General features: G+C 39.7%; 2 protein-coding genes across 3 annotated transcripts in view; both read right to left on the minus strand.

Moving 5' to 3' along the window:
- PIP5K1B (phosphatidylinositol-4-phosphate 5-kinase type 1 beta) overlaps nucleotides 1-26,011 on the minus strand; it is a 387,055-nt gene that overhangs the window by 286,745 nt on the left and 74,299 nt on the right. The window contains exon 1 of one of the 2 annotated variants that reach the window (XM_066257136.1): nucleotides 8,755-8,890. The exons of the other annotated variant lie outside the window; for it this stretch is intronic. The gene's annotated coding sequence lies outside the window, so the exon portion shown is untranslated. Of the gene's footprint in view, nucleotides 1-8,754; nucleotides 8,891-26,011 lie in introns of those variants that run through there. 2 annotated transcript variants of the gene reach the window in all.
- Nucleotides 5,737-8,883, minus strand: PABIR1 (PP2A Aalpha (PPP2R1A) and B55A (PPP2R2A) interacting phosphatase regulator 1). Its single transcript, XM_066257137.1, has 2 exons — nucleotides 8,755-8,883; nucleotides 5,737-7,111 (listed from the first exon to the last, which is right to left on the minus strand). The coding sequence occupies exon 2, from the start codon at nucleotides 6,901-6,903 to the stop codon at nucleotides 6,040-6,042; it is 864 nt and encodes a 287-aa protein (XP_066113234.1). The 5' UTR covers nucleotides 6,904-7,111; nucleotides 8,755-8,883; the 3' UTR covers nucleotides 5,737-6,039.

Genomic DNA, 26,011 nt, shown 5'->3' on the forward strand with positions numbered 1-26,011 from the left:
TACTTTTATTGATCCATGTCACCATGTTAAAGTTAATTTTCTAAATAAAATTTAAAAATTAATAATATGTATAAGAAGGCCCTGGTTGGTGGGCTCATTGGTAGAGCATCGGCCTGGCGTGTGGATGTCCTGAGGTCTATTCCTGGTCAGAGCACACAGAAGCGACCATCTGCTTCTCCCCCCCTCCCTTCCCTTCTCTCTCTCTCTCTTCCCTCCTGCAGCCAAGGCTCCATTGGAGCAAGTTGGCCAGGGTGTTGAGGATGGCTCCATGGCCTCTGCCTCAGACGCTAGAATGGCTCTGGTTGCAACGAAGCAACGCCCCAGATGGGCAGAGCAGTCCCCTAGTGAGCTTGCCCAGTGGATCCAGGTCGGCCGCACGTGGGAGTCTGTTTCTCTGCCTCCCTGCTTCATTTCAGAAAAGAAAAACAAAAAAACCCATCAAAATAATAATAATAAATAAATGAACAGGAAGGAGACTTGACTTGGGGTGGTGAACATACAATTCAATATACAGATGATAGAACTGCAGACCTGATACCTACTTAATTTTATTAACCAATGTCAGCCCAATAAATTCAATTTTAAAAAAATGAAAAAATAAGAAACACAGATACAGAGAACATTTTGATAGTTGTCAGATGGGTTGCAGGGGAGCAGGAAAATTGGATGAAAAAGAGGAAGGGATTAAGATATAAAATTTGATAGTTATAAAAACATCATAGGATGTTAAGTACAGAATAGGGAATACAGTAAAATAATATTATAATAACTATGTATAATGTGAAATGGGTACTAATTGGGGAGATCAGTTATTAAGTTATATGAATGTCTGATCACTAAGTTGTATACCTAAAATAAATATAATATTGTATGACAAGTCTAATTAAAAAATAAAAAGAAAGGAAATAACCTCTCCATCACCCAAAACACTCATAATAGGATAGGATGCCTTGAAGGGTAGAAAATATAATGTTACTAGGTGTGAAAGTAAGAGTCTCATCAGTTAAGAAGGATAAAGAAAACATTTGTTAGTAAATCCACAACCACCAGCATCACAATGATGATAGTTAAAACTTCAACAGAAATTGCCCAGAATTGCTGTAAGGACTTCATATACAGTGACCCATCTAATCCGTACTAGTCACCCAGCTCCACAATCTGTGTTCTTAATCATAATATACTGCCTACCTGTGTTTTGGTATGCTGAGCAAGTTACTTAACCTTTCTGTGCCTCCACTGCTTCATCTATAAAATGAGGACAATAGCATTTATCTCAGATGATAGAGTAAATGAAGTAACACATTTGCTTAGCACCTAGAACAGTGCTTGACGTATAGCAAGTACTTTATATATAATTTTTTTTTATATAAAGGTCACTTCTACTTATAAGAACATTTTTTCCTTTGGATGGCAATTTAAGGAAGGCATAAAGAACTGTCTTGGCTACAATGAGCAATCTTGTTCAACATTTCTCTTTTTATCAAATAAGTGCAACTCAAGTCTTGCTAAAGCAGGATTGATTTTCAAAAGAAAACTGGCCATGAAAAACATGGGCAAAACTGCTAATGCGAGAGTTCTGTGATGAGATCAGATTCTCTGTATACTTTGCCATGGCTGACTGTAATGTAAGACTGCAAGAAACAGCCCATAACTCCCTGATGACTTCTCTTACCATCCCCAAAGCCTTAGCCCATCATTCAACTCCATTTTTTGCGGAAACATTGTTTCACACACTGGACTTTACATAGTACCTAGTACTTAACCAACTCCCAAACCTAGGTCAATCTAATCCACTTCTTTGTTGCATCTGCCATCCAACTGCAACATGGCATCCAATGTGGCTTAATAAACCTTCTACTCACTCTTTTACAGACTTTCAGAGGCAACAATAAACCTTTATTTCACTCAAACTTCTAAGTCTATTCTTGCCCCACCCTCAAATATTGTAGATTCCACAATAACTGGAAAACAGAAGTATTCAGATGCAAATCCTTCTCGTTTTTCAAATACTTCATACCTCCAAACTCCTGAAACAACAAATCAATTCATTTACTGATCTTTGCTTAGTTGTTTCACTGTCCTTCCCCTTCCCGTTTAAAAAAAAAAAAAAAGAAGAAGAAATGCTTCCAGACCTCCTTTTCAAGACTAACTCTTTCTTCCATTCCCTGATGCCATCCAGGAAATGTAAGTGATATCATCATCTTTGGTTTGTTGTTCTGGCAACTATTCCTCCATCTCCCACCTCTCTTGGATCTTCAAACTTTCTCATCCATAAACACTCCCCTAAGAAAAAAATATTCTCAATCCTATTTCTCTCATAAATCTTGACCCTTTCCCCACTGAACTGCCAAATATCTAAGCGTGGTTTCTTGCTCTAGGTATGTAACTGGCTGATCTAATGTGAATCACTGGAAGGCAATCTGATACAGGTTACTCTTGATTATAATCAATCTTTTAAGTATGCTTAAAGGTTCTGATATCCAGCAGCTGCAAATCTGGTGACCATTAATCATTTTTCCATTTACATAGTGTCTTTAACAAATATAATAAAGGAAAATACACCTCAGAGGTCTGTATTATATGACAAATTATAATGTAACTAAATGTTATGTGCTTTGGGATTTCTAGCACAAAATTTGTAGATTAGCAATACTAATATCCTAAAAAATGTTTTTTAAAGGATAATTCTTACATGATCTAAGTCTTTACATTATATAATGACTGAAGTTACAAACAGTAACATAATAATGTAAATTGTCTATAAAACTCTTAGACTCATCTGATTTAAAACTTACTGCCTATATAGAAAAATAAGCTTACAGAAATAAAGGTTTCTCTATACTTTCAAAGAAAATGATCTGGTAAAAAGACCTAAAATAGGAGAGACATAATTATTTAACAAGCAAGCAAGCAAGCACCGAAAACAAGGGGAGGGAGAGGCAAGGGACAGATTCCATCAGGCCTTCTGAGCCAGAACTGGCACATTTTGGTATCCCATAACGACAACAGGTAGCAAATGAGAAGATATAAAGTTGGGAGATGGAAGAATCAGATCTGCAATTTTAAAAGAATTATTATAGTTGCCACATGGAGAAAAATGGGTAGCCAACTAGAGCAAGTGTGAAGGGGACAAATGGGGGGAATTAGAAGGCAACTACAGAAGCCTAAAAAGAAAATGATGGTATCCTGGATCAGGGTGGCCGTAGAGATAAAAGAATGAAGATAGAGTCTGGAAAATAAATCAATAAGATTCGAGGAATGATTAGATATGGAGGAAAGAAAAGGAGATGTAAATGACACTAGTTTTCTGAATTTATATACATATATACATAGAAATATGAAATAACACATCTAGTACAATATATACAGAATTACTGACAGAAATTACCTATGGGAAGGGAAGATGAATCTTACACAGTAAAAGGCAGAGTTTCATTTTTTACTGTATAGATATATGCATTGTTTAAATACTTTTATAATCAGCAGGTATACATTATTCATAATTAAATTCACATACAATAGAAAGAAGTAAGACATTTGCCTGGCTGTAAAGGATAGAAATAGCATTTTAAGGAGAAGGAAAGATCTATCCGAAGGTACAAATACATGAAACTACAAGGCATATTGAAAAAAAATCAAGTAGTCTAGTGTTTGCAGAGTACAAAGGAAGCATGTGTATTTGGACAGGATGAACAGAGAGAGGATTAGAGCTTCTAAGAGTATAGCCAGTTCATTTAAAAAAAAAATTACACACACACACACACACACACACACACACACACACACACACCCAAGCTAAAGAAAGCATTCCTTAAACTGTAGGAAATGGGGAAGCATACAGTTTTTAAGCAGGAGGGTGAAAAATCAAGTACATATTTTAGAAAGATCATTTTAAAGGCAGTGTGAAGACTGGGCTAAAAGGGAAATAAGAAAATAGGCTGGCAGATGACTTAGGCCAGAACTTACGCTAAATCAGTGGCAATAGAGATATAGAAAGAGAGATATTTGAGATTCACTTCAGAAGTAGACAGGACTTGGTGATTAAGCTGAATGTGACAGATAGAGAAAAGGAAAAGACAAGATATTTCCCATGGTTTCTACTTTAAGAAATTAGATAGCAGTGACATCATCAATTTAGGTAATTCAATTACGGGTTCAATGAAAAGACAATAAATTTTGCTTTAGAGATGCTAAGATTAAAGTAACTCTGAAAGCAGGTCAAGGTGCCCAATAGGAAGGTGGACAAATTTGAATTTGAAGAACAAGATCAGGACTGGGTTACATGAACACTATTACCTAAGAGAGAATTTTAGGCCTCTGAACATGATCTTACCCTCGACGTAATTTTACTGAATTCTTGAGGCAACTGTTAAAAGTTGACCAGTTCCATTTATTCTCAGAGTTGTAAAAATTCCACAGAATTGTTCAAGTCTCTGTAGATAATAACTTTAAAAAGCCAGAGTTTTTTGTCTTGGTCTCTCTTTTAGTCTTTTTACTTTTCCCCCTTTGTCCTTTTATTCTTTTTTTTTCTAGTTAAGAATAATATAAGTATAATATAAAAACATTTTGTCATTAAATATTTTCATATTTTGTCTTAATTGTAAAAAGCAAAGAACAGAACATTTCACAATTCTACCTTTCACAAAACCTAAGTCAATAAATGATTTATGCACGTGGCTCTCCAATGATGTTCTCTTGCAAGTCATTGACCCTTAATTAACTGACATCCCCAAGGCACTCAACTCCAGCTGTAGCTTTAACCACAGAGGTTCCTGAAACAATTTCACAGTCCTGTTATTGCTCAGTTCCTGAAACAACTTCACAGTCCTGTTATTGCTCACTGTCAGAAATCTGAGTCACACTGTACCTCTGTCTAACCGATGATGCCCTAGTTTGGTGGGTGGTGGAGAGGAAGGACCTGTTGGCAAGGAAACAGCTGCTTCCTTCCTGAGCCAGGGAAAACCGGGAAGGTGACAGATGGGCAGAGCAAAAAAGCAGCGCAAAGTTGCTCTGGCTTATTATTGGCAACGATTTTCACTGAGGCACAATTGGATATTTAAAGCATATTAATTGTTGAGTTTTATCTGACTAAAGGCTCTGCTGAAGTTCAGCAGAGCTTCCTACACATTTTTTACTTTTGAAAAACTTTTACGTTTGCAGTGGTACAAAGAACCTGGCCTCAGTCTATGTGCAGTGGGCTAAGACTGCCAGGCACCGTCCCATTTCACTCTAGAATTATACCCAAGGGAAGTTTTTTTCTGGTAAAAAAAAAAAAAAAAAAAAAAAAAAAAAAAAAAAAAAAGCATTTTCTGTGGAGTAGTTATACTTACTGGAATTACTACTAAATTTCATTTGAAAATGTTTTTCTTAAATGTTTACTTTTATATTTAATTTTAAAAAGTTTGTTGCAAACGTTTGCTTTGTATTTTTATCATTCCCCAATACCATCCACTTCTGTACCCAGAAAATTAAATATCCCAAGGATTCCTGGATAAAACAGACAACAGCTGGATTGATATTAACTAACATTTAAAAAATAGCGTAAATATCTAAGTTATTGTTCATCAAATAGAAATTAGCAATCACTAAAAATAACATTAAAAATTAGTGTGGGCATGAAGTACAGAATTTTAAAACATCAGTTTACTATACTGATTAATTCAACATTTATATTTGCATCAGAACTTAATAATCCCATAAATAAATAGAGCTCTCAATTATTTTTAAAAAAATCAAGGGATAACATATGTATTTAGACATATTAGCAGCGTAAAGATGTATGCTTCAACACACTTATTGGGAAAACGTCTGAAAATATTACTACACTGAATTCAAGGGCATCCGCAGGAACCTCACATAAAAGTTCTCTAAAATATCAACAGTTCAGGAAATCCCAAAAAAGGAAAAGGGTCACATAGGAAATAGCCTCAAATTAATTGACAAAGTTCAGTGCTTGCTCCAACTTGATTTTTCTCTCCATTGCAAAAAACAAAACAAAACAAACAAAAAAACAACCGAGTCTCGGGATGGGTGGAGGAGTCACTTAGATGAAAGTTCATCTACTGGAATAAATGGAGAGGCCGCTTGGGCAGGTGACACCGGAGAGTCGGTGGTAGTGCTGACTTTCGCTGGTGAGTTACAAGAAGATCCAGCACTGCTGCTGTTTCCATCAAGATTATCCGAAGATACACACACACCAGGATCTGACAGCTGTGCAACGTCAGAAGAAAGCATGTTGGTGATGCCCTGGAAAAATCTCTTTGGCTGATAATCAGTTTCCATTTCACATTTTCTTTTCAATGGTCCAAGAACACTTGGTCTAATGCAATTAATTGGACTCTGGCTTCTCCTAGTAGTAAATCGGGTCGTTGGGCTGGGAATAGGACTTGGAGGCAATCCATTGCTACTCACAAAACTTTGCAAGGATGGTGAAAAACACTGCTTCCCAATTCCCCGGGTTGGAGATGGTGCTGGTGACACCGGAATGAAATCGATGCGCTTCGGGGAGGCTGATTTCTCCACATCGTTGTCACTCAGGCTGAAACTTTCTTCCCAGGAGTGGCTTATCTGCATTGCGTTCTGCACCTCGCGTTCGTGGACAGTCTCTCGGTTGATCAAGTCCATGCCCTCCTCCTGTTTGATCTGGTGCAAGCGGCTGCTGTGCATGCGGACGGGGGACGCTGGCAGCAGCAGGCCATGGCGGTTCGGGAACGTTGTGCTGTTCCGCCTGGCGCTCGGCGCCTCGGCCTGGAACACCGGCGAAGTGTCACTGAGGCCGTGGATCAGGGGGGCGCTGTTAGACCTCCTGAGGCCCCCGCCGCCGCCGCCGCTGCTGCCCTCCGCCTGGCTCCCGCCCGTACCCGGAGGCAGCTCCAGGTCTAGCTCCATCTTCTCCTGAGCCATGTCGGGGGCCAGGGAGGTGGGGGCGGTGCTCAGTCAGAGATCTAGGACTCCCATTCCCTGTAGTCCAGGGCCGCCGCCGCTGCCGCCGCCGCCGCCACCGAGAATCTGTCAGCGCTCTCGATCCTCTGCGCATGCGTGCCTCTTCGCGCAGGCGTTCCGTGCGATCTCTCCTGGCGCGGGCTTAATGCGTAATCACTGCGCTGCAGCCCTAGGGGAAAGGGCGAGGAGTGTGGGGCATCTAGTATGTTTCTTCCGCAAATAGCTATTGAGCATAAGCTCGCGTTGACACTTATTAATCAAGTTACCATATTCAGAAGTATATATTTATAAAATAAGAGCTCTGAAAGAGAGGCCCTTGGTGACGTGAAGCTGTATGATGGGGCGTGGTTTTTGGTCTAACCGGAAGGGCTTCTCTGAGGAAGGGACAATCTGAATATACGAAGTAGGTGAAATGGGTGCAGTGTGGAACTGTCCAGGAAACGGGAAGCCAGGGCTACCAGCCAGGTGGCAGGCGGGAACCAGAACGGGAGGGAGGGCTGGCGTGAGGTAAGGTGGTGGAGTAGGGTAGATTTTGGTCTTTATCCTGAGAACAATGAAAAGTCCGAAGGTTTTCAAGCATGGGTACAATAGCGACTGAAAAGCTGCTGGCTGCAGTCTGGAGAATAGATTATTGGGAGATTAGAATTTACAGGGGAAAAAAAAACACACAGAAAGGCAATTCTCTAGGCCAGAGAAGATGGAAATTTGCACTAATGTAGTAGTGTGGGAGAAGACATGGATAGAACGGTACATTGGAAAACTACTTGGGGGGAAAGCTACCTGTAATTATATTACTATTGTTTTATTTACAGTCGTATTTCTAGCACAAGCATATGTAATCAGTAATGTTCATACAGTATGAAGGATTAAATAAAGGGAAAACCAACAGGTCCTCAGACTTTAAAAATAAAAACACACCCTTTGGTTTATGTAATTAATATAAATTTTGATATCATTAAAATGGCTTTATATTTAACTTTCTATGTATTCAGATTTTTTTTCTACATGCCTACTATGTGCCAGGCACTGAGCTAGGAATTAGACCCTAATATGAAGATATTTAATTTCTACTAAGGGGACAAAGAGATAAATTGTTTTCAGATAGCAAAAAAATAAAATAAAATAGGATATGGTAAAACAATACTGGTACTGGGAGGAGGAAACTAGATAGAGCTGAGATCAAAATGGCAAGAAGCCAGTCATGTTGACATTTGGGGGAGGAATATTCCAAGAACACAACAATAGCAAGTGCTAAGGCTCTAGGCAGACAAGAGTTTGGTGAGATGGAAGGAAAAGAAAAAAGGGCCATGCATCTAAAGCCTAAGGAGAAGAGTGAGAGGAGGTGAAAGGGCTTGTAGCCTATGCCAAGTGTGATAAAAAGCCACTAAGGAGTTTTAAGCAGGAGAGTGATATTGCCTGGTTTATGTTTTAAATATCTTGGCACAGGCTAAAAAAGGGCAAGAGTGGAGGCAAAGTAGGGGATTAGGAATCTTTGGCAACAGTACATACAAGAGATTACTGGAGTAGGGTTGTAGCAGTGGATATGTTTTGGAAGTAGAACCAATAGGATTTGAAGATGGATTAGAGTTAGATAATGAAAGAAAAGATGAATCAAAGGCAACTCATAAGGAATTTTTTTCTGTTTGTTTTTTTTTTACTTGAACTAGGTTGGTAGATGATAGTATCATTTACTTATATGGAAAGGGTGTATTTAGAGAAGTGGCAATTAATTCTGTTTTGGTCAATTTGAGTTAGAGGTGACTTCAGATGTCCATGTGGCTATATGAAGTAAAGAAAGCTTAGTGGCCTGACCTGTGGTGGCGCAGTGGATACAGCGTCGACCTGGAAATGCTGAGGTCGCCGGTTCGAAACCCTGAGCTTGCCCGGTCAAGGCACATATGGGAGTTGATGCTTCCAGCTCCTCCCCCGTCTCTCTCTCCTTTCTCTGTCTCTCTCTCTCCTCTCTAAAATGAATAAATAAAATAAAAATTAAAAAAAAAAGAAAGCTTAGTGATTTTCCTTCCCTCTCTTTTTACATCAAAGAAAGATCCAGAGAGGCTAAGTGACATATTCCGTATCACACAGCTTGTTTAGTAGTGTCAACCAGTTCTAGAATTCAGGTGTCTTGGTTTCTAATCCATCTCTCTTTCCATTGTATCTCAAACAGCTTTTAATTTGAATTCCCTGTAAAATATAGGTCCTGATGATAAAATAATGTTGATTATTCATGCCTATAATTATGTAGAAACTGGTTTAAACTTTCCAAATACCAGGCACTATTCAAAGAGCTTTCTATATAGTATTGTATCTCACTAATCTTCACAACAACCCTATGAGGTGGGTACAATTATTCTCATTTTTCGGGGTAAACTGAGCTGCAGAGACTAAGCAATGTCTCCAGGATGACAGTAAGGAGCAGAATCTGGATCTAGAGCCTAGGCATGATGTTGCCAATGTTGCCTCCTCTAATTGCCGTTTCCACTTCCAGATTGTTAGCAGCTTTGTGAAGGCAATGGCATTTGAGACAGGATTTGAAGAATAGGTATAACAATAATATAGAGATGACACTGTATACAGAAGTGGCAGTATGATAATAAAATAGTGAATTTGGCTAAAACATGAAATACATGGAGAAGAATGTTATGGGGGAGGGGAAACTTGGAAAATAGAGAATTGGAGCTCTGAGTTCCAGGCAGAAGAGCTTGTATTTAACATGTGAGGCAATAGGTAATGACCGTAGGTTCTTAACAAGAGGAATGATACAATGAGAGCCATACTTAAGGGTCTACCAAGCAGATCAATGATGGAGCTGAATGGAAGAATGGAAGGTGGAAAGAACCAATATTTTCTAAGTGCCTATCACCGGCCAGGCACTTTAAATACTCCAAGTCCCTCTTAATCTTCACTGCAATCTTATATATTAGATATTATTATGCTCATTTTATATAGGAACAATTGAAATTCAAAAATTGCAAAAAGTGCTACAGCTACAAGGACAAGCAAAGATCTGAACTAATCTGAATCAAGGTCTCACTTCAAAATCTGTATGGTTTTTGCTGCATTTCCCATGGATTAGAGGAGGAGAGTTTGATGGCTAACTCTGAGATGAAAGTAGAGACTAAACAAAATTTGGATATGGCCAAAAGAGGAGATGGATTGGGAGGCCAGGAAGGTCACAACAGAACCTGACTGCCTGGATGCTGAGGATGAAGAGGGAGGAGTCACAAATGACTGAAGGTCAAGCATGAGGGCTGAAGGAATGCTTTAACCTTATTAGGTAAAAATATAAGAAAGAGGAGAAAGAGGATCCAGAAGAAAATTAATGTTAGATAGAAAAAGAAGCATTAACTACAGAGCTTCTTATTTTATCCATAGTTTGTTGCTAATGCATATTATTAAATTATTTCTAATATGGCTCAAATATGTTGACATTGTTCATCAGGATAAACACTGTTATTATCCTTACTAATAAAGCACAGAGATGGTGATAATTCCACAAAATCAAACATCTCTGCCATTTGGTTTTGCCTCAACACAACCATTAGAGGTCTTCACTTGTCTCCCTGTTTCTACTCTTGTCCCTACATCAATTTTCTATCTATTGTTTAAGGTCATCCTTAAAAACAAACAAACAAAATCACTTGAATGGTTTTTTCTTTGTTCAAAATCCTTCAGTGGATTCCTTCTCAGAGAAAAGGCTGAGGTTATTACAATGATCTATAGAGCCCAATCTGATCTGGGTCCTGCTTGTCTCTCTGATCCTTCCTGTAACTACTCATTCTTTCACTGTCTCCCCTTGAACTGTAGAGGCCTCCTCACTGTCCTTCAGCTCACCAGGCATACTTTCCCTCCACTCAGCTTACTCTTCTTCCAATGTATAGCCACACTGCTCTGTTCCTTCAGGTCTCTGCACAAATGTCCTAGACGGAGAGAACTGACCTGACCTTCCTGACAGAAAGCAATAGCAGTTCCCAACATTAAGCCTGCAGTCCCATGCCCTTTACTTTGTTTTTATTTCCCTCCAGAGCACCAAATGACATATATGCATATATTGTTTTCCTGACTCTTATACTCAAAATGGTCAGCTTCATGACAGCAAGGCCTTTGCTTTATCCCCCACTGTATGCCTCGTATCTAGAACAGGGCCTTGTACATAATATTCAATAAGTAGTTGTTGAATCATTGTGCAAGTGAATGATGTATGGATGAATGGACTAACACAGCTTTGTCCAAAGGGGAAGAAAACTCTATTATTTTAAAATCTAGCCTAAGCTTTTCTAAACCAATGCTAAGTGCTCCTAACTTTGACAGCTACTTTTGTTATATCCAAAGCATTATTAGTTATAGTGCCCTCCAGACCGTGCAGGTCAGTTACTTGAACTAACCATTATGTAAACGAAGATACCAAAGCCTTAAGTTTTCATTCCTTTTCAACTATATGTTGTTACACACTTGACAGAATTAAAATGCTCAGTGCTGAGGATTTCAAGTAGTGTTTACTATATTGAGTTATTGCTTCTTCTCAAAGAAATAGATGAGAGAAAGTAGTAGCTATAAAATGCAATTCTGTCTATTTACAAACATAACAGCAGAGGCAGGATCCAGGAGATCTTCCTTGAGTCAATTTACTCTCTGACTTCAATCTGGGTATAGATTAAATACCACAGTTAGCTGATACTCATGTTCACTCCTAAGTCATAAAATCAGACATCCCTGTGATAGTTAAATTTTATTGTGATTAATATTATACTTTATCAAACCAACAGTTTTCTTTTAATCCTAGGTGCTATTTTTCACTATTAAGCACCCAAGCATATCTACTTAATGAATGTGAAATACAAACATGTATGTACATGTATAATCTGCAATGAGCTGGCAAATATCCCCACATACCATATTAACTAGCACCACTGGCCTAGAATAAAAATATTGTGGAGAAAAACAGTACTTTCAAAGTATAGGAACTTGGGAGTGTTACTTGGGAAAATCACTTAGAAAAATGTTTGGGAGTATAGTGCCTCCTAAAAGAAAAAATATATTTATGTTCTATAATGAAGCAATTGCACTCTCGGGTATATATCCAAGAAAAATAAGTGCTATGTCTACTAAAGACATATAGAAGAATGTTCTTTATATTATTATTTGTAATAGTCCCAAACTGGAATCCAAATGTCCATAAGCACTCAAATAGATCAACACATTATACAATGGAATTCTTTACTCAACAACACAGAAGTTAAGTGTAATGTTAAATGGAAGAAATCAAACACAAAAGAGTAAAACTCTATGACTTCGTTTTAATGAAGTACAGAACAGCCAAAATTCAATCTATGGAGACAGAAGTTAAAATAGAAGTTAGTCCCTGGCCAGTTGGCTCAGTGGTAGAGTGTCAGCCCGGTGTATGGAAGTCCCAGGTTTGATTCCTGGCCAGGGCATGCAGGAGAAGTGCTCATTTGCTTCTCCACCCCCCTCCTTTCTCCCCCCCCCCCTGCAGCCAAGGCTCCACTGGAGCAAAGTTGGCCCCGGTGCTGAGGATGGCTCCATGGCCTCTGCCTCAGGTGCAAGAATGGCTCTAGTTGCAACGGGCAACACCCCAAATGGGCAGAGCATCGCTCCCTAGTGGGCATGCTGGGTAGATTCTGGTGGGGTGCATGCAGGAGTCTGTCTCTCTGCCTCCCTGCTTCTCACTTCAGAAAAAAAAAAAGTGACCCTTGGGTCTAGTGATGGAAGGAGCATAAGGAAATGTTCCATGGCCCTGGCCAGTTGGGTAAGTGGTAGAGCATTGGTCAGGCATATGGATGTCCCAGGTTCAATTCCCAGTCAGGGCACACAGGAGAAACTATCATCTCCTTCTCCACCCCTCCCTCTCCTCTTGATCTCTCTTTTCCCCTCCCACAGCCATGGCTGGATTGGTTCAAGCACTTTGCCCAGGAGCTAAGGATGGTTCTGTGGAGCCTCCACCTCAGGTGCTAAAAATAACTCAGTTGAGAGCACAGCCTCAAATAGGCAGAGCATCAGCCTCAGACGGGGTTGCTGGGTGGATCCCGGTCAAGGTGCATGCAGGAGTATGTCTCTCTATCTTCCCTTTTTTAACTTAGAAGAAGAAAAAAAGATTTTCATCATATCCTGGATCTGGGTGCTGGCTACACAGGTGTACCCATATGTGAAAATTTATTAAATTATATACTTGAAATGTATACAGCTTATTGTATATGAAGTTAGACCTCAAAATCCTACTGATATAAAGAAAGAGAAAAGGAACTTGGAATGTAAATGGAGGACAGAGAATAAGAATGTACTTCAGTCAGAAGGTATTTTGTTCAAGCATTAACCATAAGTCTGACTTTCAACTGGATGTTACGCTTCTAAATATCTCTGACACATAATAGTATCAGAGAAAAAACAGCTAACTGGCTTTTGACAGTAGAAAGAATGGAGACAAAAACATGTGCACCTGCACACACATACACCCCTGAAACTACATTTCAAGGGGCCCCTAAACATCATCTCCGCAGCCTCACAATCACTGGATACTCATCTGAGGCCAGTCACAGATCACCAACAGAAACATCAGCTCTCCTTGGTCCTGTTCACACAGAGCCCTCAAAGTTAGTTATTTCTTTTTTTTTTTTTATGAATTTCTTTTATTTATTTATTTATTTATTTATTTATTTATTTATTTTGTATGTTTCTGAAGCTGGAAATGGGGAGAGACAGTCAGTCAGACTCCCACATGCGCCCGACCGGGATCCACCCGGCAAGCCCACCAGGGGCGACGCTCTGCCCACCAGGGGGTGATGCTCTGCCCCTCTGGGGCGTCGCTCTGCCGCGACCAGAGCCACTCTAGCGCCTGGGGCAGAGGCCAAGGAGCCATCCCCAGCGCCCGGGCCATCTTTGCTCCAATGGAGCCTTGGCAGCGGGAGGGGAAGAGAGAGACAGAGAGGAAGGAGTGGGGGGGTGGAGAAGCAAATGGGCGCTTCTCCTATGTGCCCTGGCCAGGAATCGAACACGGGTCCCCCGCACGCCAGGCCGACGCTCTAGCGCTGATCCAACCGTCCAGGGCGAAGTTAGTTATTTCTAAGAATGCATGAAGGAGGAAATGTATTGTAGTATTTGATAGCCTTTGACTTTCTCAATTGCAATCTTTGTGTTCAATCAAAAATGGTTCTGCAATACCCTCCTAGCATAATTCATGAAGAACAGAGTTAAATTAGCACCAAAGCAATTCAGTGGGAGCTGTTGTTATATGTGGGAAGGATGAAATTGTGTTTAAGGATATGATTTTGGCCCCAAGGAACTTTTTTGTTATGATAATAAAAAAAAGATGATCTCAGAAACTTATCAATTATTCACTCTGCAATTATTGAGAGCCCATTAAGTACAGATACTCTCCATAGTATTTACCCTTGAGTTAATCTAATCCTTTAAACTTTAAAGCAACAGAAAGGATTAGAAAAACAAAGCAGAAGTTTAGTAAGGGGGCTTTTATCACACTCACCTTTCATTTTTATTAACAGCTAAAAGTCATCACACCACTTGCACGGAGCCACGCCCACTCTATGGAAGAAGTAGAGAGGCAGAAAGGGGCCTCAAAGGCCTGATGGAAGAGGCGCCCCAGCCTTGGCTCTCAGCCAAGTTCAAGTAAACAAGAATTATAGTTCCACTGGTCAACTTTTTCAAAGGGGAATATCATGGAATGTAGTAAAAATAGCCAGCCAGCATCCCTCTCTACTGTATTTAGTATATATTATATTTTAAATAGAATAGAAAATGAGTTCATATCATGTTCCTCACTAATTTATACATGTTAGGCAGTATCCATTTTTGGTCCCTTGTGCCTTCTCTTTGGCATTGACTTCTCCCAGTCCATAAACCAAGGTTACAATTCATATCCTTTTCTGTGTGTTTACTATCTTTCATTTGGAGGATTAATGCATCTGGCAAAAAGGAAAAAGGGACTGATGACTTTATGGATAAAGTATAAAGTTAACTTTAAGACATGCAAAAGCTGCAAATCTAGTCAGGTTATATGCTTAAGTGCTCAACATATTAGTGTACTGCAGGACTATAGCAAAAAAGGCATGAAACATGGAGGAAGACTATCACACTTCCAGCCCTGTAACTTTGGGCAAGTCTGTAAATCTTTCTGGGCTTTGTTTTTCTCATTTATAAAATAGGGACACAACCTCTTTGTAAAGATGAAATTAAACAATGTCCATTATAGGCCTAGCAAATACTACAGGTCCCATACAAACAGGTTTCTCTCTGTTAAAATACTCAGTGCTCTAATCATAAAATGATCCTGCCCACTTCTCTGCTACTCTCATCAGTGGATTTTCTTTGTTCTCTTTCTTGCTTTTATTTTGATTCTGTAGAAGAAAACTGTCCCTTCAGCTTCTTCCCTGAGACTAGAGTAATTTTTAGAGTTATACTCTTCTGGGATCTAAAAAGTATGAACTGAAAGGTTTATATGCAATCAGAAAGTTTCTAACAAGAAAAAATAAGAGAAATTATATTATTTAAGAGTTTTATCCTCTGAGTCTGTCTAAGAGAAGGGTCCCCTGAGGTAGAGAGGCTATCGGTCTCTAAAATGTGTCTGGATCAGTGAATGCCATTCCCTTCAGCCAGCCATTTGTTAATCCCCACAGCAGCAGCAACCCTCCCTGGCGGCTCCCAACTTTTCAATTGGGACTAATCCCAGGGGCTCACGCTTATGTATTCATGTTAAACCCTGTTTTGAATCACTGCTGTCATGCTACTGTCCACCCTGGCATATAATAAACCGCACAGGGACGCCGATTTGGCTGTGTCCGACAAACAAGTTGAATCCAGCCTCTCAAAAAGAGAAGAGCAAGGGGAAAAAAAACTGGGAAAAGATTCAAATTTGAATAGTTATCATTCTTCAAGATACATCTTTCCCTCCACATAGCTCATACCTGGTAAGTATGTTTTAAGGGGCAGGTCCAAGGTTACAAAGAAATTTGAAGTTGCTGCCCTAATCCAAAAGACTTATAGGTTACATGCTTTAAGGGGGAAAAAAAATATTTATTTACTTTTTATTTATTTTATTATTTTTTGCTTTAGAGGGTAACAACTGCACAGCCAAGAGCCACCTCACCTCTAAGATATTTTAAGACAGCAAGGTTTATTACTGCTATCATCATTCATTCTCCTTTTGCCCAGCTTTATATTAAAATGACAAGGAAAGGCAACAATGAGTATTAAGGGTGGGGGGCACTCTAATTCCTCCTATTTTATACCAACTAAGCTATAAACTGAATGTGACTGTAATTCAGTATCCCTCTGCCTTTTTCATTTGCAGCTTAATTTGTTACCAAAAAATTAATTTTTACCACCCATGGAGTTCAGCCCTCTGAAAGTAAGTACCCACTTATTAGCAAGTGGTATAGATTTTTCCTCTTCACAGTCCTTTTGAAAATGACAAATTTAAGATATTATTAGGCTTCTTCAGCCCTTAGAGTGAAAACTGTTCTCACCAGATAATATTATCATTGTCACCATCATACAATAGTAGCTTATATTTACTAAGGTCAAATGCTCCAGGTATCGGGTATCCTTCCAAGAACTGTGTGTATATTACATCATTTAATCCCTATACCATATCTAGGATTATTATCATTATTTTATAGATGAGGAGAAGGAGGAACAAAGAGATTAACCAAGTTGCCTGAGGTAGAGTAACCAGTTAAGTTGTAGAAGAATCAGGGCCCAGAGGTTCGGTTTTAAAGGCTGAGCTCTTAATCACGACCCCTACTGCCTCTCATGGAGTACACTTGGGTTCTTCAAACCTACCATGTTCATGGTGCTCCAGGTGATCACTGAAGAACACTGAGGGGTTGACATGTACAGGATAATGATTATGTTTGTCAGAAAGACAGACAAATGGTACATGTAATTTCATGGACTTACACTTCAAGGTTACAAAATTACACAATTAATAAATACTCTGTTTTTTCCAAAACAGTCATGAAAACAAATGCTAAGCCACAGAATGTCAGATCTAAAAGGGGCTCTAGAAGTCAACTTTTATCGGTAAGGAAACTGAGATTCAGAGAGAGCCAGTGATTTCTTCAAGGTCAAAGAAGCATCCAGGACACAATCAGGATGCTTTATTAAATTGGTGGAGTTTGCTTCCTAACATTTGCTTCCCTGGCTCTCCTTTCACTTTAAGCTCTCTCTATATGAACAAGAGCATCCACTTCCACAGTTTTAACTATGACCAATGTGCTATGTCTCTCAGATTTATATCCCTAAATAGGACTGGTCTATCTTTTGACTGTTCTATATAATTACCTACTAAACATTTCCATTGTCTACTCCATAGGTCCTTCAAACTCATCTATGAACAAACTCACTTCTCCCTATCCCAAATCTACTACTTTTCTTGAGAACGACTCAAACAACAATCTCTCAAGACAACCACATAAAAACAATATATTTTAGATCTCTCCTCTCCTTCATATCTCCCACATAGTCCGTTACTAAATCTCTTCAATTTTACCTGCTTAACATCTGACATTCTTCTCTTTCTTTCCACCTCTATTACCAAACATTGTATCTGCTCCCAACTACTACAATAACTTCATATGAATCGTCTTCATTTTAGGATGACTCCAATCCTACCCAATTTGCAAAAATGCTGGCGGAGAGAATTTTTTAAAAATTCTCATTAAGGTAACCCCCTGCCTTTGGCTAAGATTCTTTCATCGATGTTCCCCTGTCGGACAGGAGGGCAGGCAGGCAGAGTGTAGACAGGAAGGCAGACTGAAAAGGAGGAGGGCCGAAGAGGGGCAGAGGAAGTGGCTAATCCCAGTGTCTCCCCAGATCTCTCTAAAGCTATACTCCCTACGAATGAGAAATGCTATAACACAGTATTTAGGAATTTGGGCTCTGAAATCAGAGAACCTGAGTTGAAATCTTGACTGTAACTTACACATGTATGACCTTGGTGGTCAAGTTACTTACCCTCCTTGAGACTCAATTTCCTCATCTAAAAAGTGAGGATGATAGTCCCTTTAGAAAACGATTACTGTAAAGATTAATCGAGGTAATATGCATACTGCCTTTAGGACACAGCCAGATATGCGATATCTCAAAACAGATACTGTATTATACAGATACTGTATAATAGATACAGATACTGTATCTATTATAACAGATACTGGAGCCATAACCAGTACATCGTATTTAACTAGGTTATCTCACTTTTCTTTCTGAGACCACCAACGCCTAGCCAGCTCCTCATACAATATGTATTGAGTACCAGAACTATACGCAGTTCAGTCTTCAGTGACCAAGCTGCTCTACTAGAACTCTGAGATTTCAAAGTCCTTCATGCCCCAAAACATGCATAATCTGTCACGATTAAGTCTCTACAGAGGATATTATAAAGAGGAAAAAGACCCAGGGAAGTTTGAGAGTCCAGGAAAGAAAGAAGCCACCAATATATTAACTTTAATATCGGCTGAATTTTGTCTCCTCAGCCTTTATAATCATCTGCAAAAACTAAAACAAAACAATAGTCCCAATATAGAATTTCCACTCAATTTTTTATTTAAGAAAAAATGTCCAATGACTCTGATGTGCTCCAGAAGTTGGAAACTACTGGGGTAAAAAGCATGTCTACTGTCATAAGTACTTTTATTAAAGTCCTAACAGTTTAGAAGGTGAAGAGATTGCTTTCAGCTGAATGAGGGGAGAAGCAGATGGTTTATGCGGAACCCTTGAAAAAAGCACCCAGAGAGTCCATTTTAACCTAATTTGGAGCACAAAAAGTCATGTTAACAATAATACTAGTTGAGTAAGGCCTTTGAGTACAAATTTTCATTCTTCTGTTATCTGGACTTCTTTCCATCACTGTTTTGAACCCAAGATGGTTAGAACCTCAACAAGCTGTACAGGACTAACGGTCAAATGCCAGGAAAGAGAGAAGAACTTGCCCGTCTCCGCAGGAGCTGAGATATTTTGCCTGCAGAAAAAGCCTTTGTCAAGGGAGGAGAAGAGCTGCAACAAAGTCACAAACTTGACTAATTACACACACCTGACATCTGAGATGCACACACTTCAAATGTGATTTAAAGAGACACTAGGAAATTTTATTGCCTAAGAGTGAGCAGAAAGTTTCCCGAGTTTTCATCCAGGAGCAGAAGTAGAACTTTCCTCCATTGAATACTTTTACAGGGAGAGGCATGAACAGAGAGTTCTGATTATAGCCCAAGATTACTGCTTGTTACACATAGAACACTTGTCAAATGTGGCAGAAATGCTGAAGAAAATAAGGATTGTGAGAGATCCAAGAGGCTGGCAGAGTAGGGGGAAGTTACACTCACCTCCTCCCAGGACCAGCTGGAATTACAACTAAATTATAGAACAATCAACCTGAATAACCAACTGAAGACTAGCTGAACAGAAGTTTTATAACCAAGGATTTACAGAAGAAGCCACACAGAAATTGGAAGGAAGGGTAAGGATATGAAAATGGCTGGCCCCTCCATGGCCACAGGTGGTACTGAAGAATTTGAAGGGATATCTCAGTTGTAAAGGTTCCCCCCTAAGAAGCATGGGATCTCAATCCCCTGCGAGGCTCCCCCAGTCCAAAGCATGTTCAGGAAGAGGATCCCACATAATATCAGACTGTGAAAATCAGCATAGATTCTGTCCACCAGAAAGAGACAGGAATCTGCTAGAAACTCAGGAGCCCTCTTAAAGGGCCAATACACAAATACTTATCTAGGGGGACTTACCCTGGGTTGGCAGCTCAGAGTAGACTGGAGACATACAGGGAAAGACTGGATACTGTGTCTATGGGGAGAGGACTAGAGGGACAGTGGCCATCGTCCCTGTGTTGCACACAGACACCATCTTTCCCAGGTTGAGCACTCCCCTCCACTCTGCACCAGCCTGGGGGCATGCACTAGCCCCACCCTTCAAACTCCCTGTGGCTCCATCTGCCAGGCTCCTGCCTAGTGGAAGAGTCAGCTATGAAGGCCAGCCTGGGCCAGTGTTGCAGACTTTACTAGAGCATTTTCTAAGAAGTCCAGGTAGAAGTAGGGCATGTCAGAGACGCACAGGGAGAGGCTAAATGGAGTGGCTTTAGGGAAAGAGCCAATCTTACCGTTCACAGGACTGGCGCTGTCGCCCGCAGTGGAGATCCACTAGCCCCACCATACCAACTCCCTGTGGCCCAGAAGCCAAGCTAGCACATAGCAGAGGAGTCAGCTGGCTGTGGCTAGCCTGGGCCTGCACTGTGGTCTTTCTTGGAAGGCTCTCGGGAGGTCAGAACAGACTCAGGCTGTGTCAGAAATACACAGGGAGCAATGAAGTTGTGTGGCTCTAGAACGAGGACCATTTGCCCTCTTTCCCACACATGCTCCCTGATGCTACCATTCCTTTACAGAGCCCTCCTTCCAAATATTAATCTGTTTTAGCCTCATGAACTCTACTAGTTTCACCCTGACAGCTCCCTAACACTGCCCCACTATAAAGGTCCACAGGCCCCAGGTGGGTGGTGACTGGACTTGGTGCACCCTGAGACTTTTGCTGAGTGGCCTGAGACCCACCACTAGCACTGAGTTTAAATCTGTAACAACCTGGTGAACACCACTTGCCTGTCCCTGGTTACTTCCTGAAAACCTACCTCACATCATTCACATACCACCAGAGGTTTTATCAGTGAGTAAGCCTAACAGGCAGCCAGCAGGTAGACACAAACTTGGGGTGCCTTTTTTGACCTGTTCCCTGGCTTGGTATTGGTAGAAGCTGACCTTGATATGCAGATTGGCTCCTCCCATGAGTACCAAGGCCCAGCAGAGACAGCCACTAACTATGATGGCTTTGTAGCTCCAAACAGGTAGCCCAGTGCTGGTCACAGGCAGCATCTGACAATGACCTGTACCAGAGTACCTCCCAAGAGGCTCAAGAAGCAATACACCAAGAGGTAAGTTTCAGACCACATCAGACCACACCCCAATTAGCTCTACAAGTGGCACAGTTAAAGAGAGATCTTGCAAGGCAGCTGGGACAAATTTTGCTTTGTGGAGTCAGACCCACATAATAGCTCCGACACTGTGGTCAGGGTCAATCCTTACAAGCAGCCACACTGAGGGTCAACCCCATCTACAGACAGACCAACTGCAATCAAGAGTCAACTACAATAGAAGGGCTCACACAATTCACACTTGGGACATTGCTGGAGCACCTAGTTCAGATCATCAGAGAGACTGTTGAACCACACAGGGCACCTATTACATAAGGCCACCTTAGCAAGACTGGGAGACATAGCAGATCTACCTAATACACAGAAACAAATACAGAGAGGGGGCCAAAATGGGGAGACAAAGAAACATGCCCCAAATGAAAGAACAGGACTCTCCATAGAACCAAATGAAATAAAGGCAAACAATCTACCAGATACAGTGTTCAAAACAATGGTTACAAGTATGCAAAAGGAAATTAGGAGAATAGATGAACTCAATGAGAACTTCAACAAAGAGATAGTAAGCATTTAAAAACAAACATGCCCTGGCCGGTTGGCTCAGCGGTGGAGCATCAGCCTGGCGTGCAGGAGTCCCAGGTTCGATTCCCAGCCAGGACACACAGGAGAAGCGCCCATCTACTTCTCCACCCCTCCCCCTCTCCTTCCCCTCTGTCTCTCTCTTCCCCTCCCGCAGCTGAGGCTCCATTGGAGCAAAGATGGCCCGGGCGCTGAGGATGGCTCTGTGGCCTCTGCCTCAGGCACTAGAATGGCTCTGGATGCATCAGAGTGACGCCCCAGAGGGGCAGAGCATCGCCCCCTGGTGGGCATGCCGGGTGGATCCCGGTCGGGCACATGCGGGAGTCTGTCTGACTGCCTCCCTGTTTCCAGCTTTGGAAAAATGAAAACAAAACAAAACAAACAAACAAAAAACACAAATGGAAACTAAAAAATGAACCAGTCAAATATAAAATATACAATATCTGATATGAAGAATATGCTAGAAGGAATAAAGTGCAGATTAGATAAAGAAGAAGATCAAATCAGCAATTTGAAAAATAAGAGAACAGAAAACACCTAATGTGTGAGCAGCAAAAAAAATTTTTTTTAAATGAAGACAGTTTAAGGGACCTCTGGGACAACATCAAGCGTAGCAACATCTGCATCATAAGAGACAGAAGGAGGAGAGAGAGCAAGCAAGGGATTAAGAATATATAGGACAAAATAAAGACTAAAAATAAATGAAATAAACTCAGCAATACATCAAAAAGATTATATAACCTGACCAAGTGGGATTTATTCCTGGGATTCAAGTTTGGTACAATATCTGCAAATCAATGAATGTGATATATTACTTAAACAAAATGAAGAATTAAAACCATATGATCATATCAGTAGATTCAGAAAAAGCATTTTGCAAAATACAGCATCATTTATGAAAAAACTCTCAGTAAAGTTGGAACAGAGGACATACCTCAAAATAACAAAAGCCACGTATGACAAACCCACAGCTAACATCATTCTCAGTGGGTATAAACTAAAAATGTTTCCCTTAAAATCAGAAATAACATAGTGCTGTTCAGTTTCACCACTCTTATTCAACATAGTACTGGAAGTCCTAGCCACAGCAAATAGACAAGAAGAAGGAAAAAAAAAGGCATCAGAATTGGAAAACAACAAGTAAAACTGTCACTATTTGCATATTACATGATACTATATAAAGAGAACACTATAGATTCTACCAAAAAAAAAATTAGAACTGATAAATGAATTCAGTATATATATATAGCAGGATATTAAAAAAAAGAAATAGTTGGTTTTTTAAACACCGATAATGAACTATCAGAAAGGAAAACTAAGAAACAATTCCACTTACAATTGCATAAAAAAATACCTAGGAATAAATTTAACCAAGGAGGTAAGTACTGAAAAAGGCCTGCACTCAAAAAAGTATAAGACAAAGAAAAAAAAATTAAAGAATATACAAATAAATAAAAGCATACACCATGGTCATGAATAAGAATAATTAACATCATTAAAATATCCATACTACCCAAAGCAATCTACAAAGTCAACTCGATTCCTACCAAAATACCAATGGCATTTTTCACGGAACTAGAATAATCAAAAAGTTATATATAACCACAAAAGACCCCAAATAAGCCAGCAGTCTTAGAAAAGAAGAACAAGTTGACCTTATCATGCTACCTGATATAAAACTATACTATAAGTCTACAGTAATCAAAACAGCATAGTACTAGCATAAAGCAGACACACAGATTAATAGAATTTTTAAAAACCCAGAAATAAACCCACATGTATATAATCAATTAATATTTGACAAAGAAGGCAAGAACATACTAAAACAGTCTATTCAGTTAATGGTGTTGGAAAAATTGGACAGAAACATACAAAAAAACCCCACTTTTTTACACCATACACAAGAATAAACTCAAAATTAAGAAATTAATTGTAAGTCTCAAAACAGACAACTATCATACGATTTCACTTATATGTGGAATCTAATAAACAAAGTAAACAGCCTGGCGCAGTGGATAGAACATTGGCTGGGATGCTGAGGATCCAAGTTCAAAACCCCTAGGCCAGGTTCAAAACCCCCTGAGTGCGGGCTCACCAGGTTGAGCATGGGGTTGCCAGCTTGAGCATGGGATCACATATGTGACCCCATGGTCGCTGGCTTGATCCCAAGGTCACTGGTTTGAACAAGGGGTCACTGGCTTTGTTGTATGTTATCTCATATGTGCCTGAACCCTCCCACCCCCCCCCCCGGTTCAGGCACATATGAGATAACAATCAATGAACAACTAAGGTGCTGCAACTATGAGTTGATGCTTCTCATCTCTCTCCCTTCCTGTCTGTCCCTATCTATCTTTCTCTCTCTCTCTCTCTCTCTCTCTCTCTCTCAAAAAAAAAAAAAAAGACAAAGTAAACAAAAAATAGAAAAAGACTCAGATACAGAGAATAGACTGACAACTATCAGAGGAGGGGTTGGAAGGCTGGATGAAAGAGATGAAGGGATTAAGCAAAATATAAATAAATTAAAAAAACCCATCTCACAGACACAGACAACAATATGGTGATTATGGGTGGGGAGTGGGGGGGGGAGGTTGATGCCAAGTAGAAGTAGTTAATGGTGGAATAAATGGTGATGGAAGAAGACTTGACTTTGGGTGGTGAACACAATTTAATATACAGATGATGTATTATAGAATTGTATACTTGAAACCTATATAATTATATTAACCAATGTCACCCCAATAAATTCAATAAAAACTAACAACAACAACAAAAAAAACAAAACACATACTTCTAGAAGAAAACATAGATAGCAAAATCTCTGACATTTTTCTTAGAAATATTTTTTCTAATATCTTTTCAGGCAAGAAAACAAAAGGAAAAACAAATGAAACTACATCACACTAAAAAGGTTTTGCACAGCAAAGGAAACCATCAACAAACAGAAAAGACAATTTACTGAATAAGTAAACTTATTTTCCAATAGTACATCTGATAAGGGGTTAAGCTCCAAAATTTATAAAGAAGTCATTCTGCTCAACACCAAAAAACACCTAAACAATTCCATTAAAAAGTATGCAGAGGACATGAATAGGCTCTCCTCCATAGAGGACATACAGATGGCCAACAGACATATGAAAAGGTGTTCAATGTCACTAATCATCAGAAGAACACAAACTAAAACCACAGTGAGGTTTCGCCTCACACCTGTCAGAATGACTATCATCCATAAATTAGCAAAAAAGAAGTGGTGAGGATGGCAAGGAAAGGGAACCTTCCTACACTGTTGGTGAGAATTCAGACTGGTACAGCCACTGTGGGAAGCAGTATGGAGGTTTCTCAAAAACAATTAAAAATGAAACTGACTTATGACCCAGAGATTCCACTTTGGGAATATATCCAAAGAAACCCAAAACACCAATTTGAAAGAATATATGCATTTCTATGTTCGTTGAAGCATTATTTAAAATAGACAAAATATGAAAGCAACCCAAGTGTTCATCAATAGACAAGTGGCCAAAAGAGTACTGGTACATAAATACAATGGAATATTACTTGGCCATGAAAAAGAATAAAATCTTACCATTTGTGACAGCATGGATGGACCTAGTATCATATGGTTGCACTTACATGTAGAAGGTAAAGAACAAAATAATTAAACACAATTAAAACAGACTCATAGACAGAAAGTGGACTGGTGGCTGCCAGAGAGGAGGTGGTTTGTTGGACTGGGTGAAAGTGGAGAGGGCATTAATCAATACAATTGGTATTCACAAAATAGTCACGAGGATGTAAAGCACAGCAAAGAGAATAGAGTCAGTAATACTGTAGTAACTACGTATGGTCAGGTGGATACTGAAAATACCAGGAAGAACACTTCGTGAAGTATATGATTATCTAACTGTTATGCTGTACACCTTAAAATAATACAAAATAATATTGAATGTAAACTGTAACTGAAAGAATTTAAATAAAGAAAATAAGGATTGTGTATGTGTGTTTTAATGTATGGGAGACACTTGCTGATGTTGGAGAGAGGACTCCAGTGGAGATATGGGGGGGGGGGGTTGTGCAGAAAACCATCAGATTGTGGGAAGCTGCACCCTATCTAGATGGTCAGAAAATGGAGGCAGCCAGATAGATTATGCTTTGAAAAACCTGGCTGAGTTAAATTGAGAAAACATTTTTCAAGTACTGATTAGGTGCCAGGCACATTTACATAGACTGAGAGGTAAAATAAGCCATAAAATGTTATAATGGGTCATGTAATGATTCTAAGGACAGGATTTTATTACATTTTATTCTTTCTGGAAAAGTGACTAGTGGTAAGGAAATACTGATGATACAAAAGAAAAGACAATTGAGACATACAACCCTGGAGTGGGCTGAGCAGATGGAATTGAGGGCACAAGCAATAGGTTATAAATATTTATTTGTTTCAAGTCGGTAAAATAACCTTTAACATTAGATCAGCCAAATCTACGGAAATTACATTTTTTCTTTTCTTCATATATATTAGCTAGTTTCATAATGCTGCTT

The sequence above is a fragment of the Saccopteryx bilineata genome, chromosome 2 (genome assembly GCF_036850765.1).
Source record: "Saccopteryx bilineata isolate mSacBil1 chromosome 2, mSacBil1_pri_phased_curated, whole genome shotgun sequence".
Lineage (NCBI taxonomy): Eukaryota > Metazoa > Chordata > Mammalia > Chiroptera > Emballonuridae > Saccopteryx > Saccopteryx bilineata.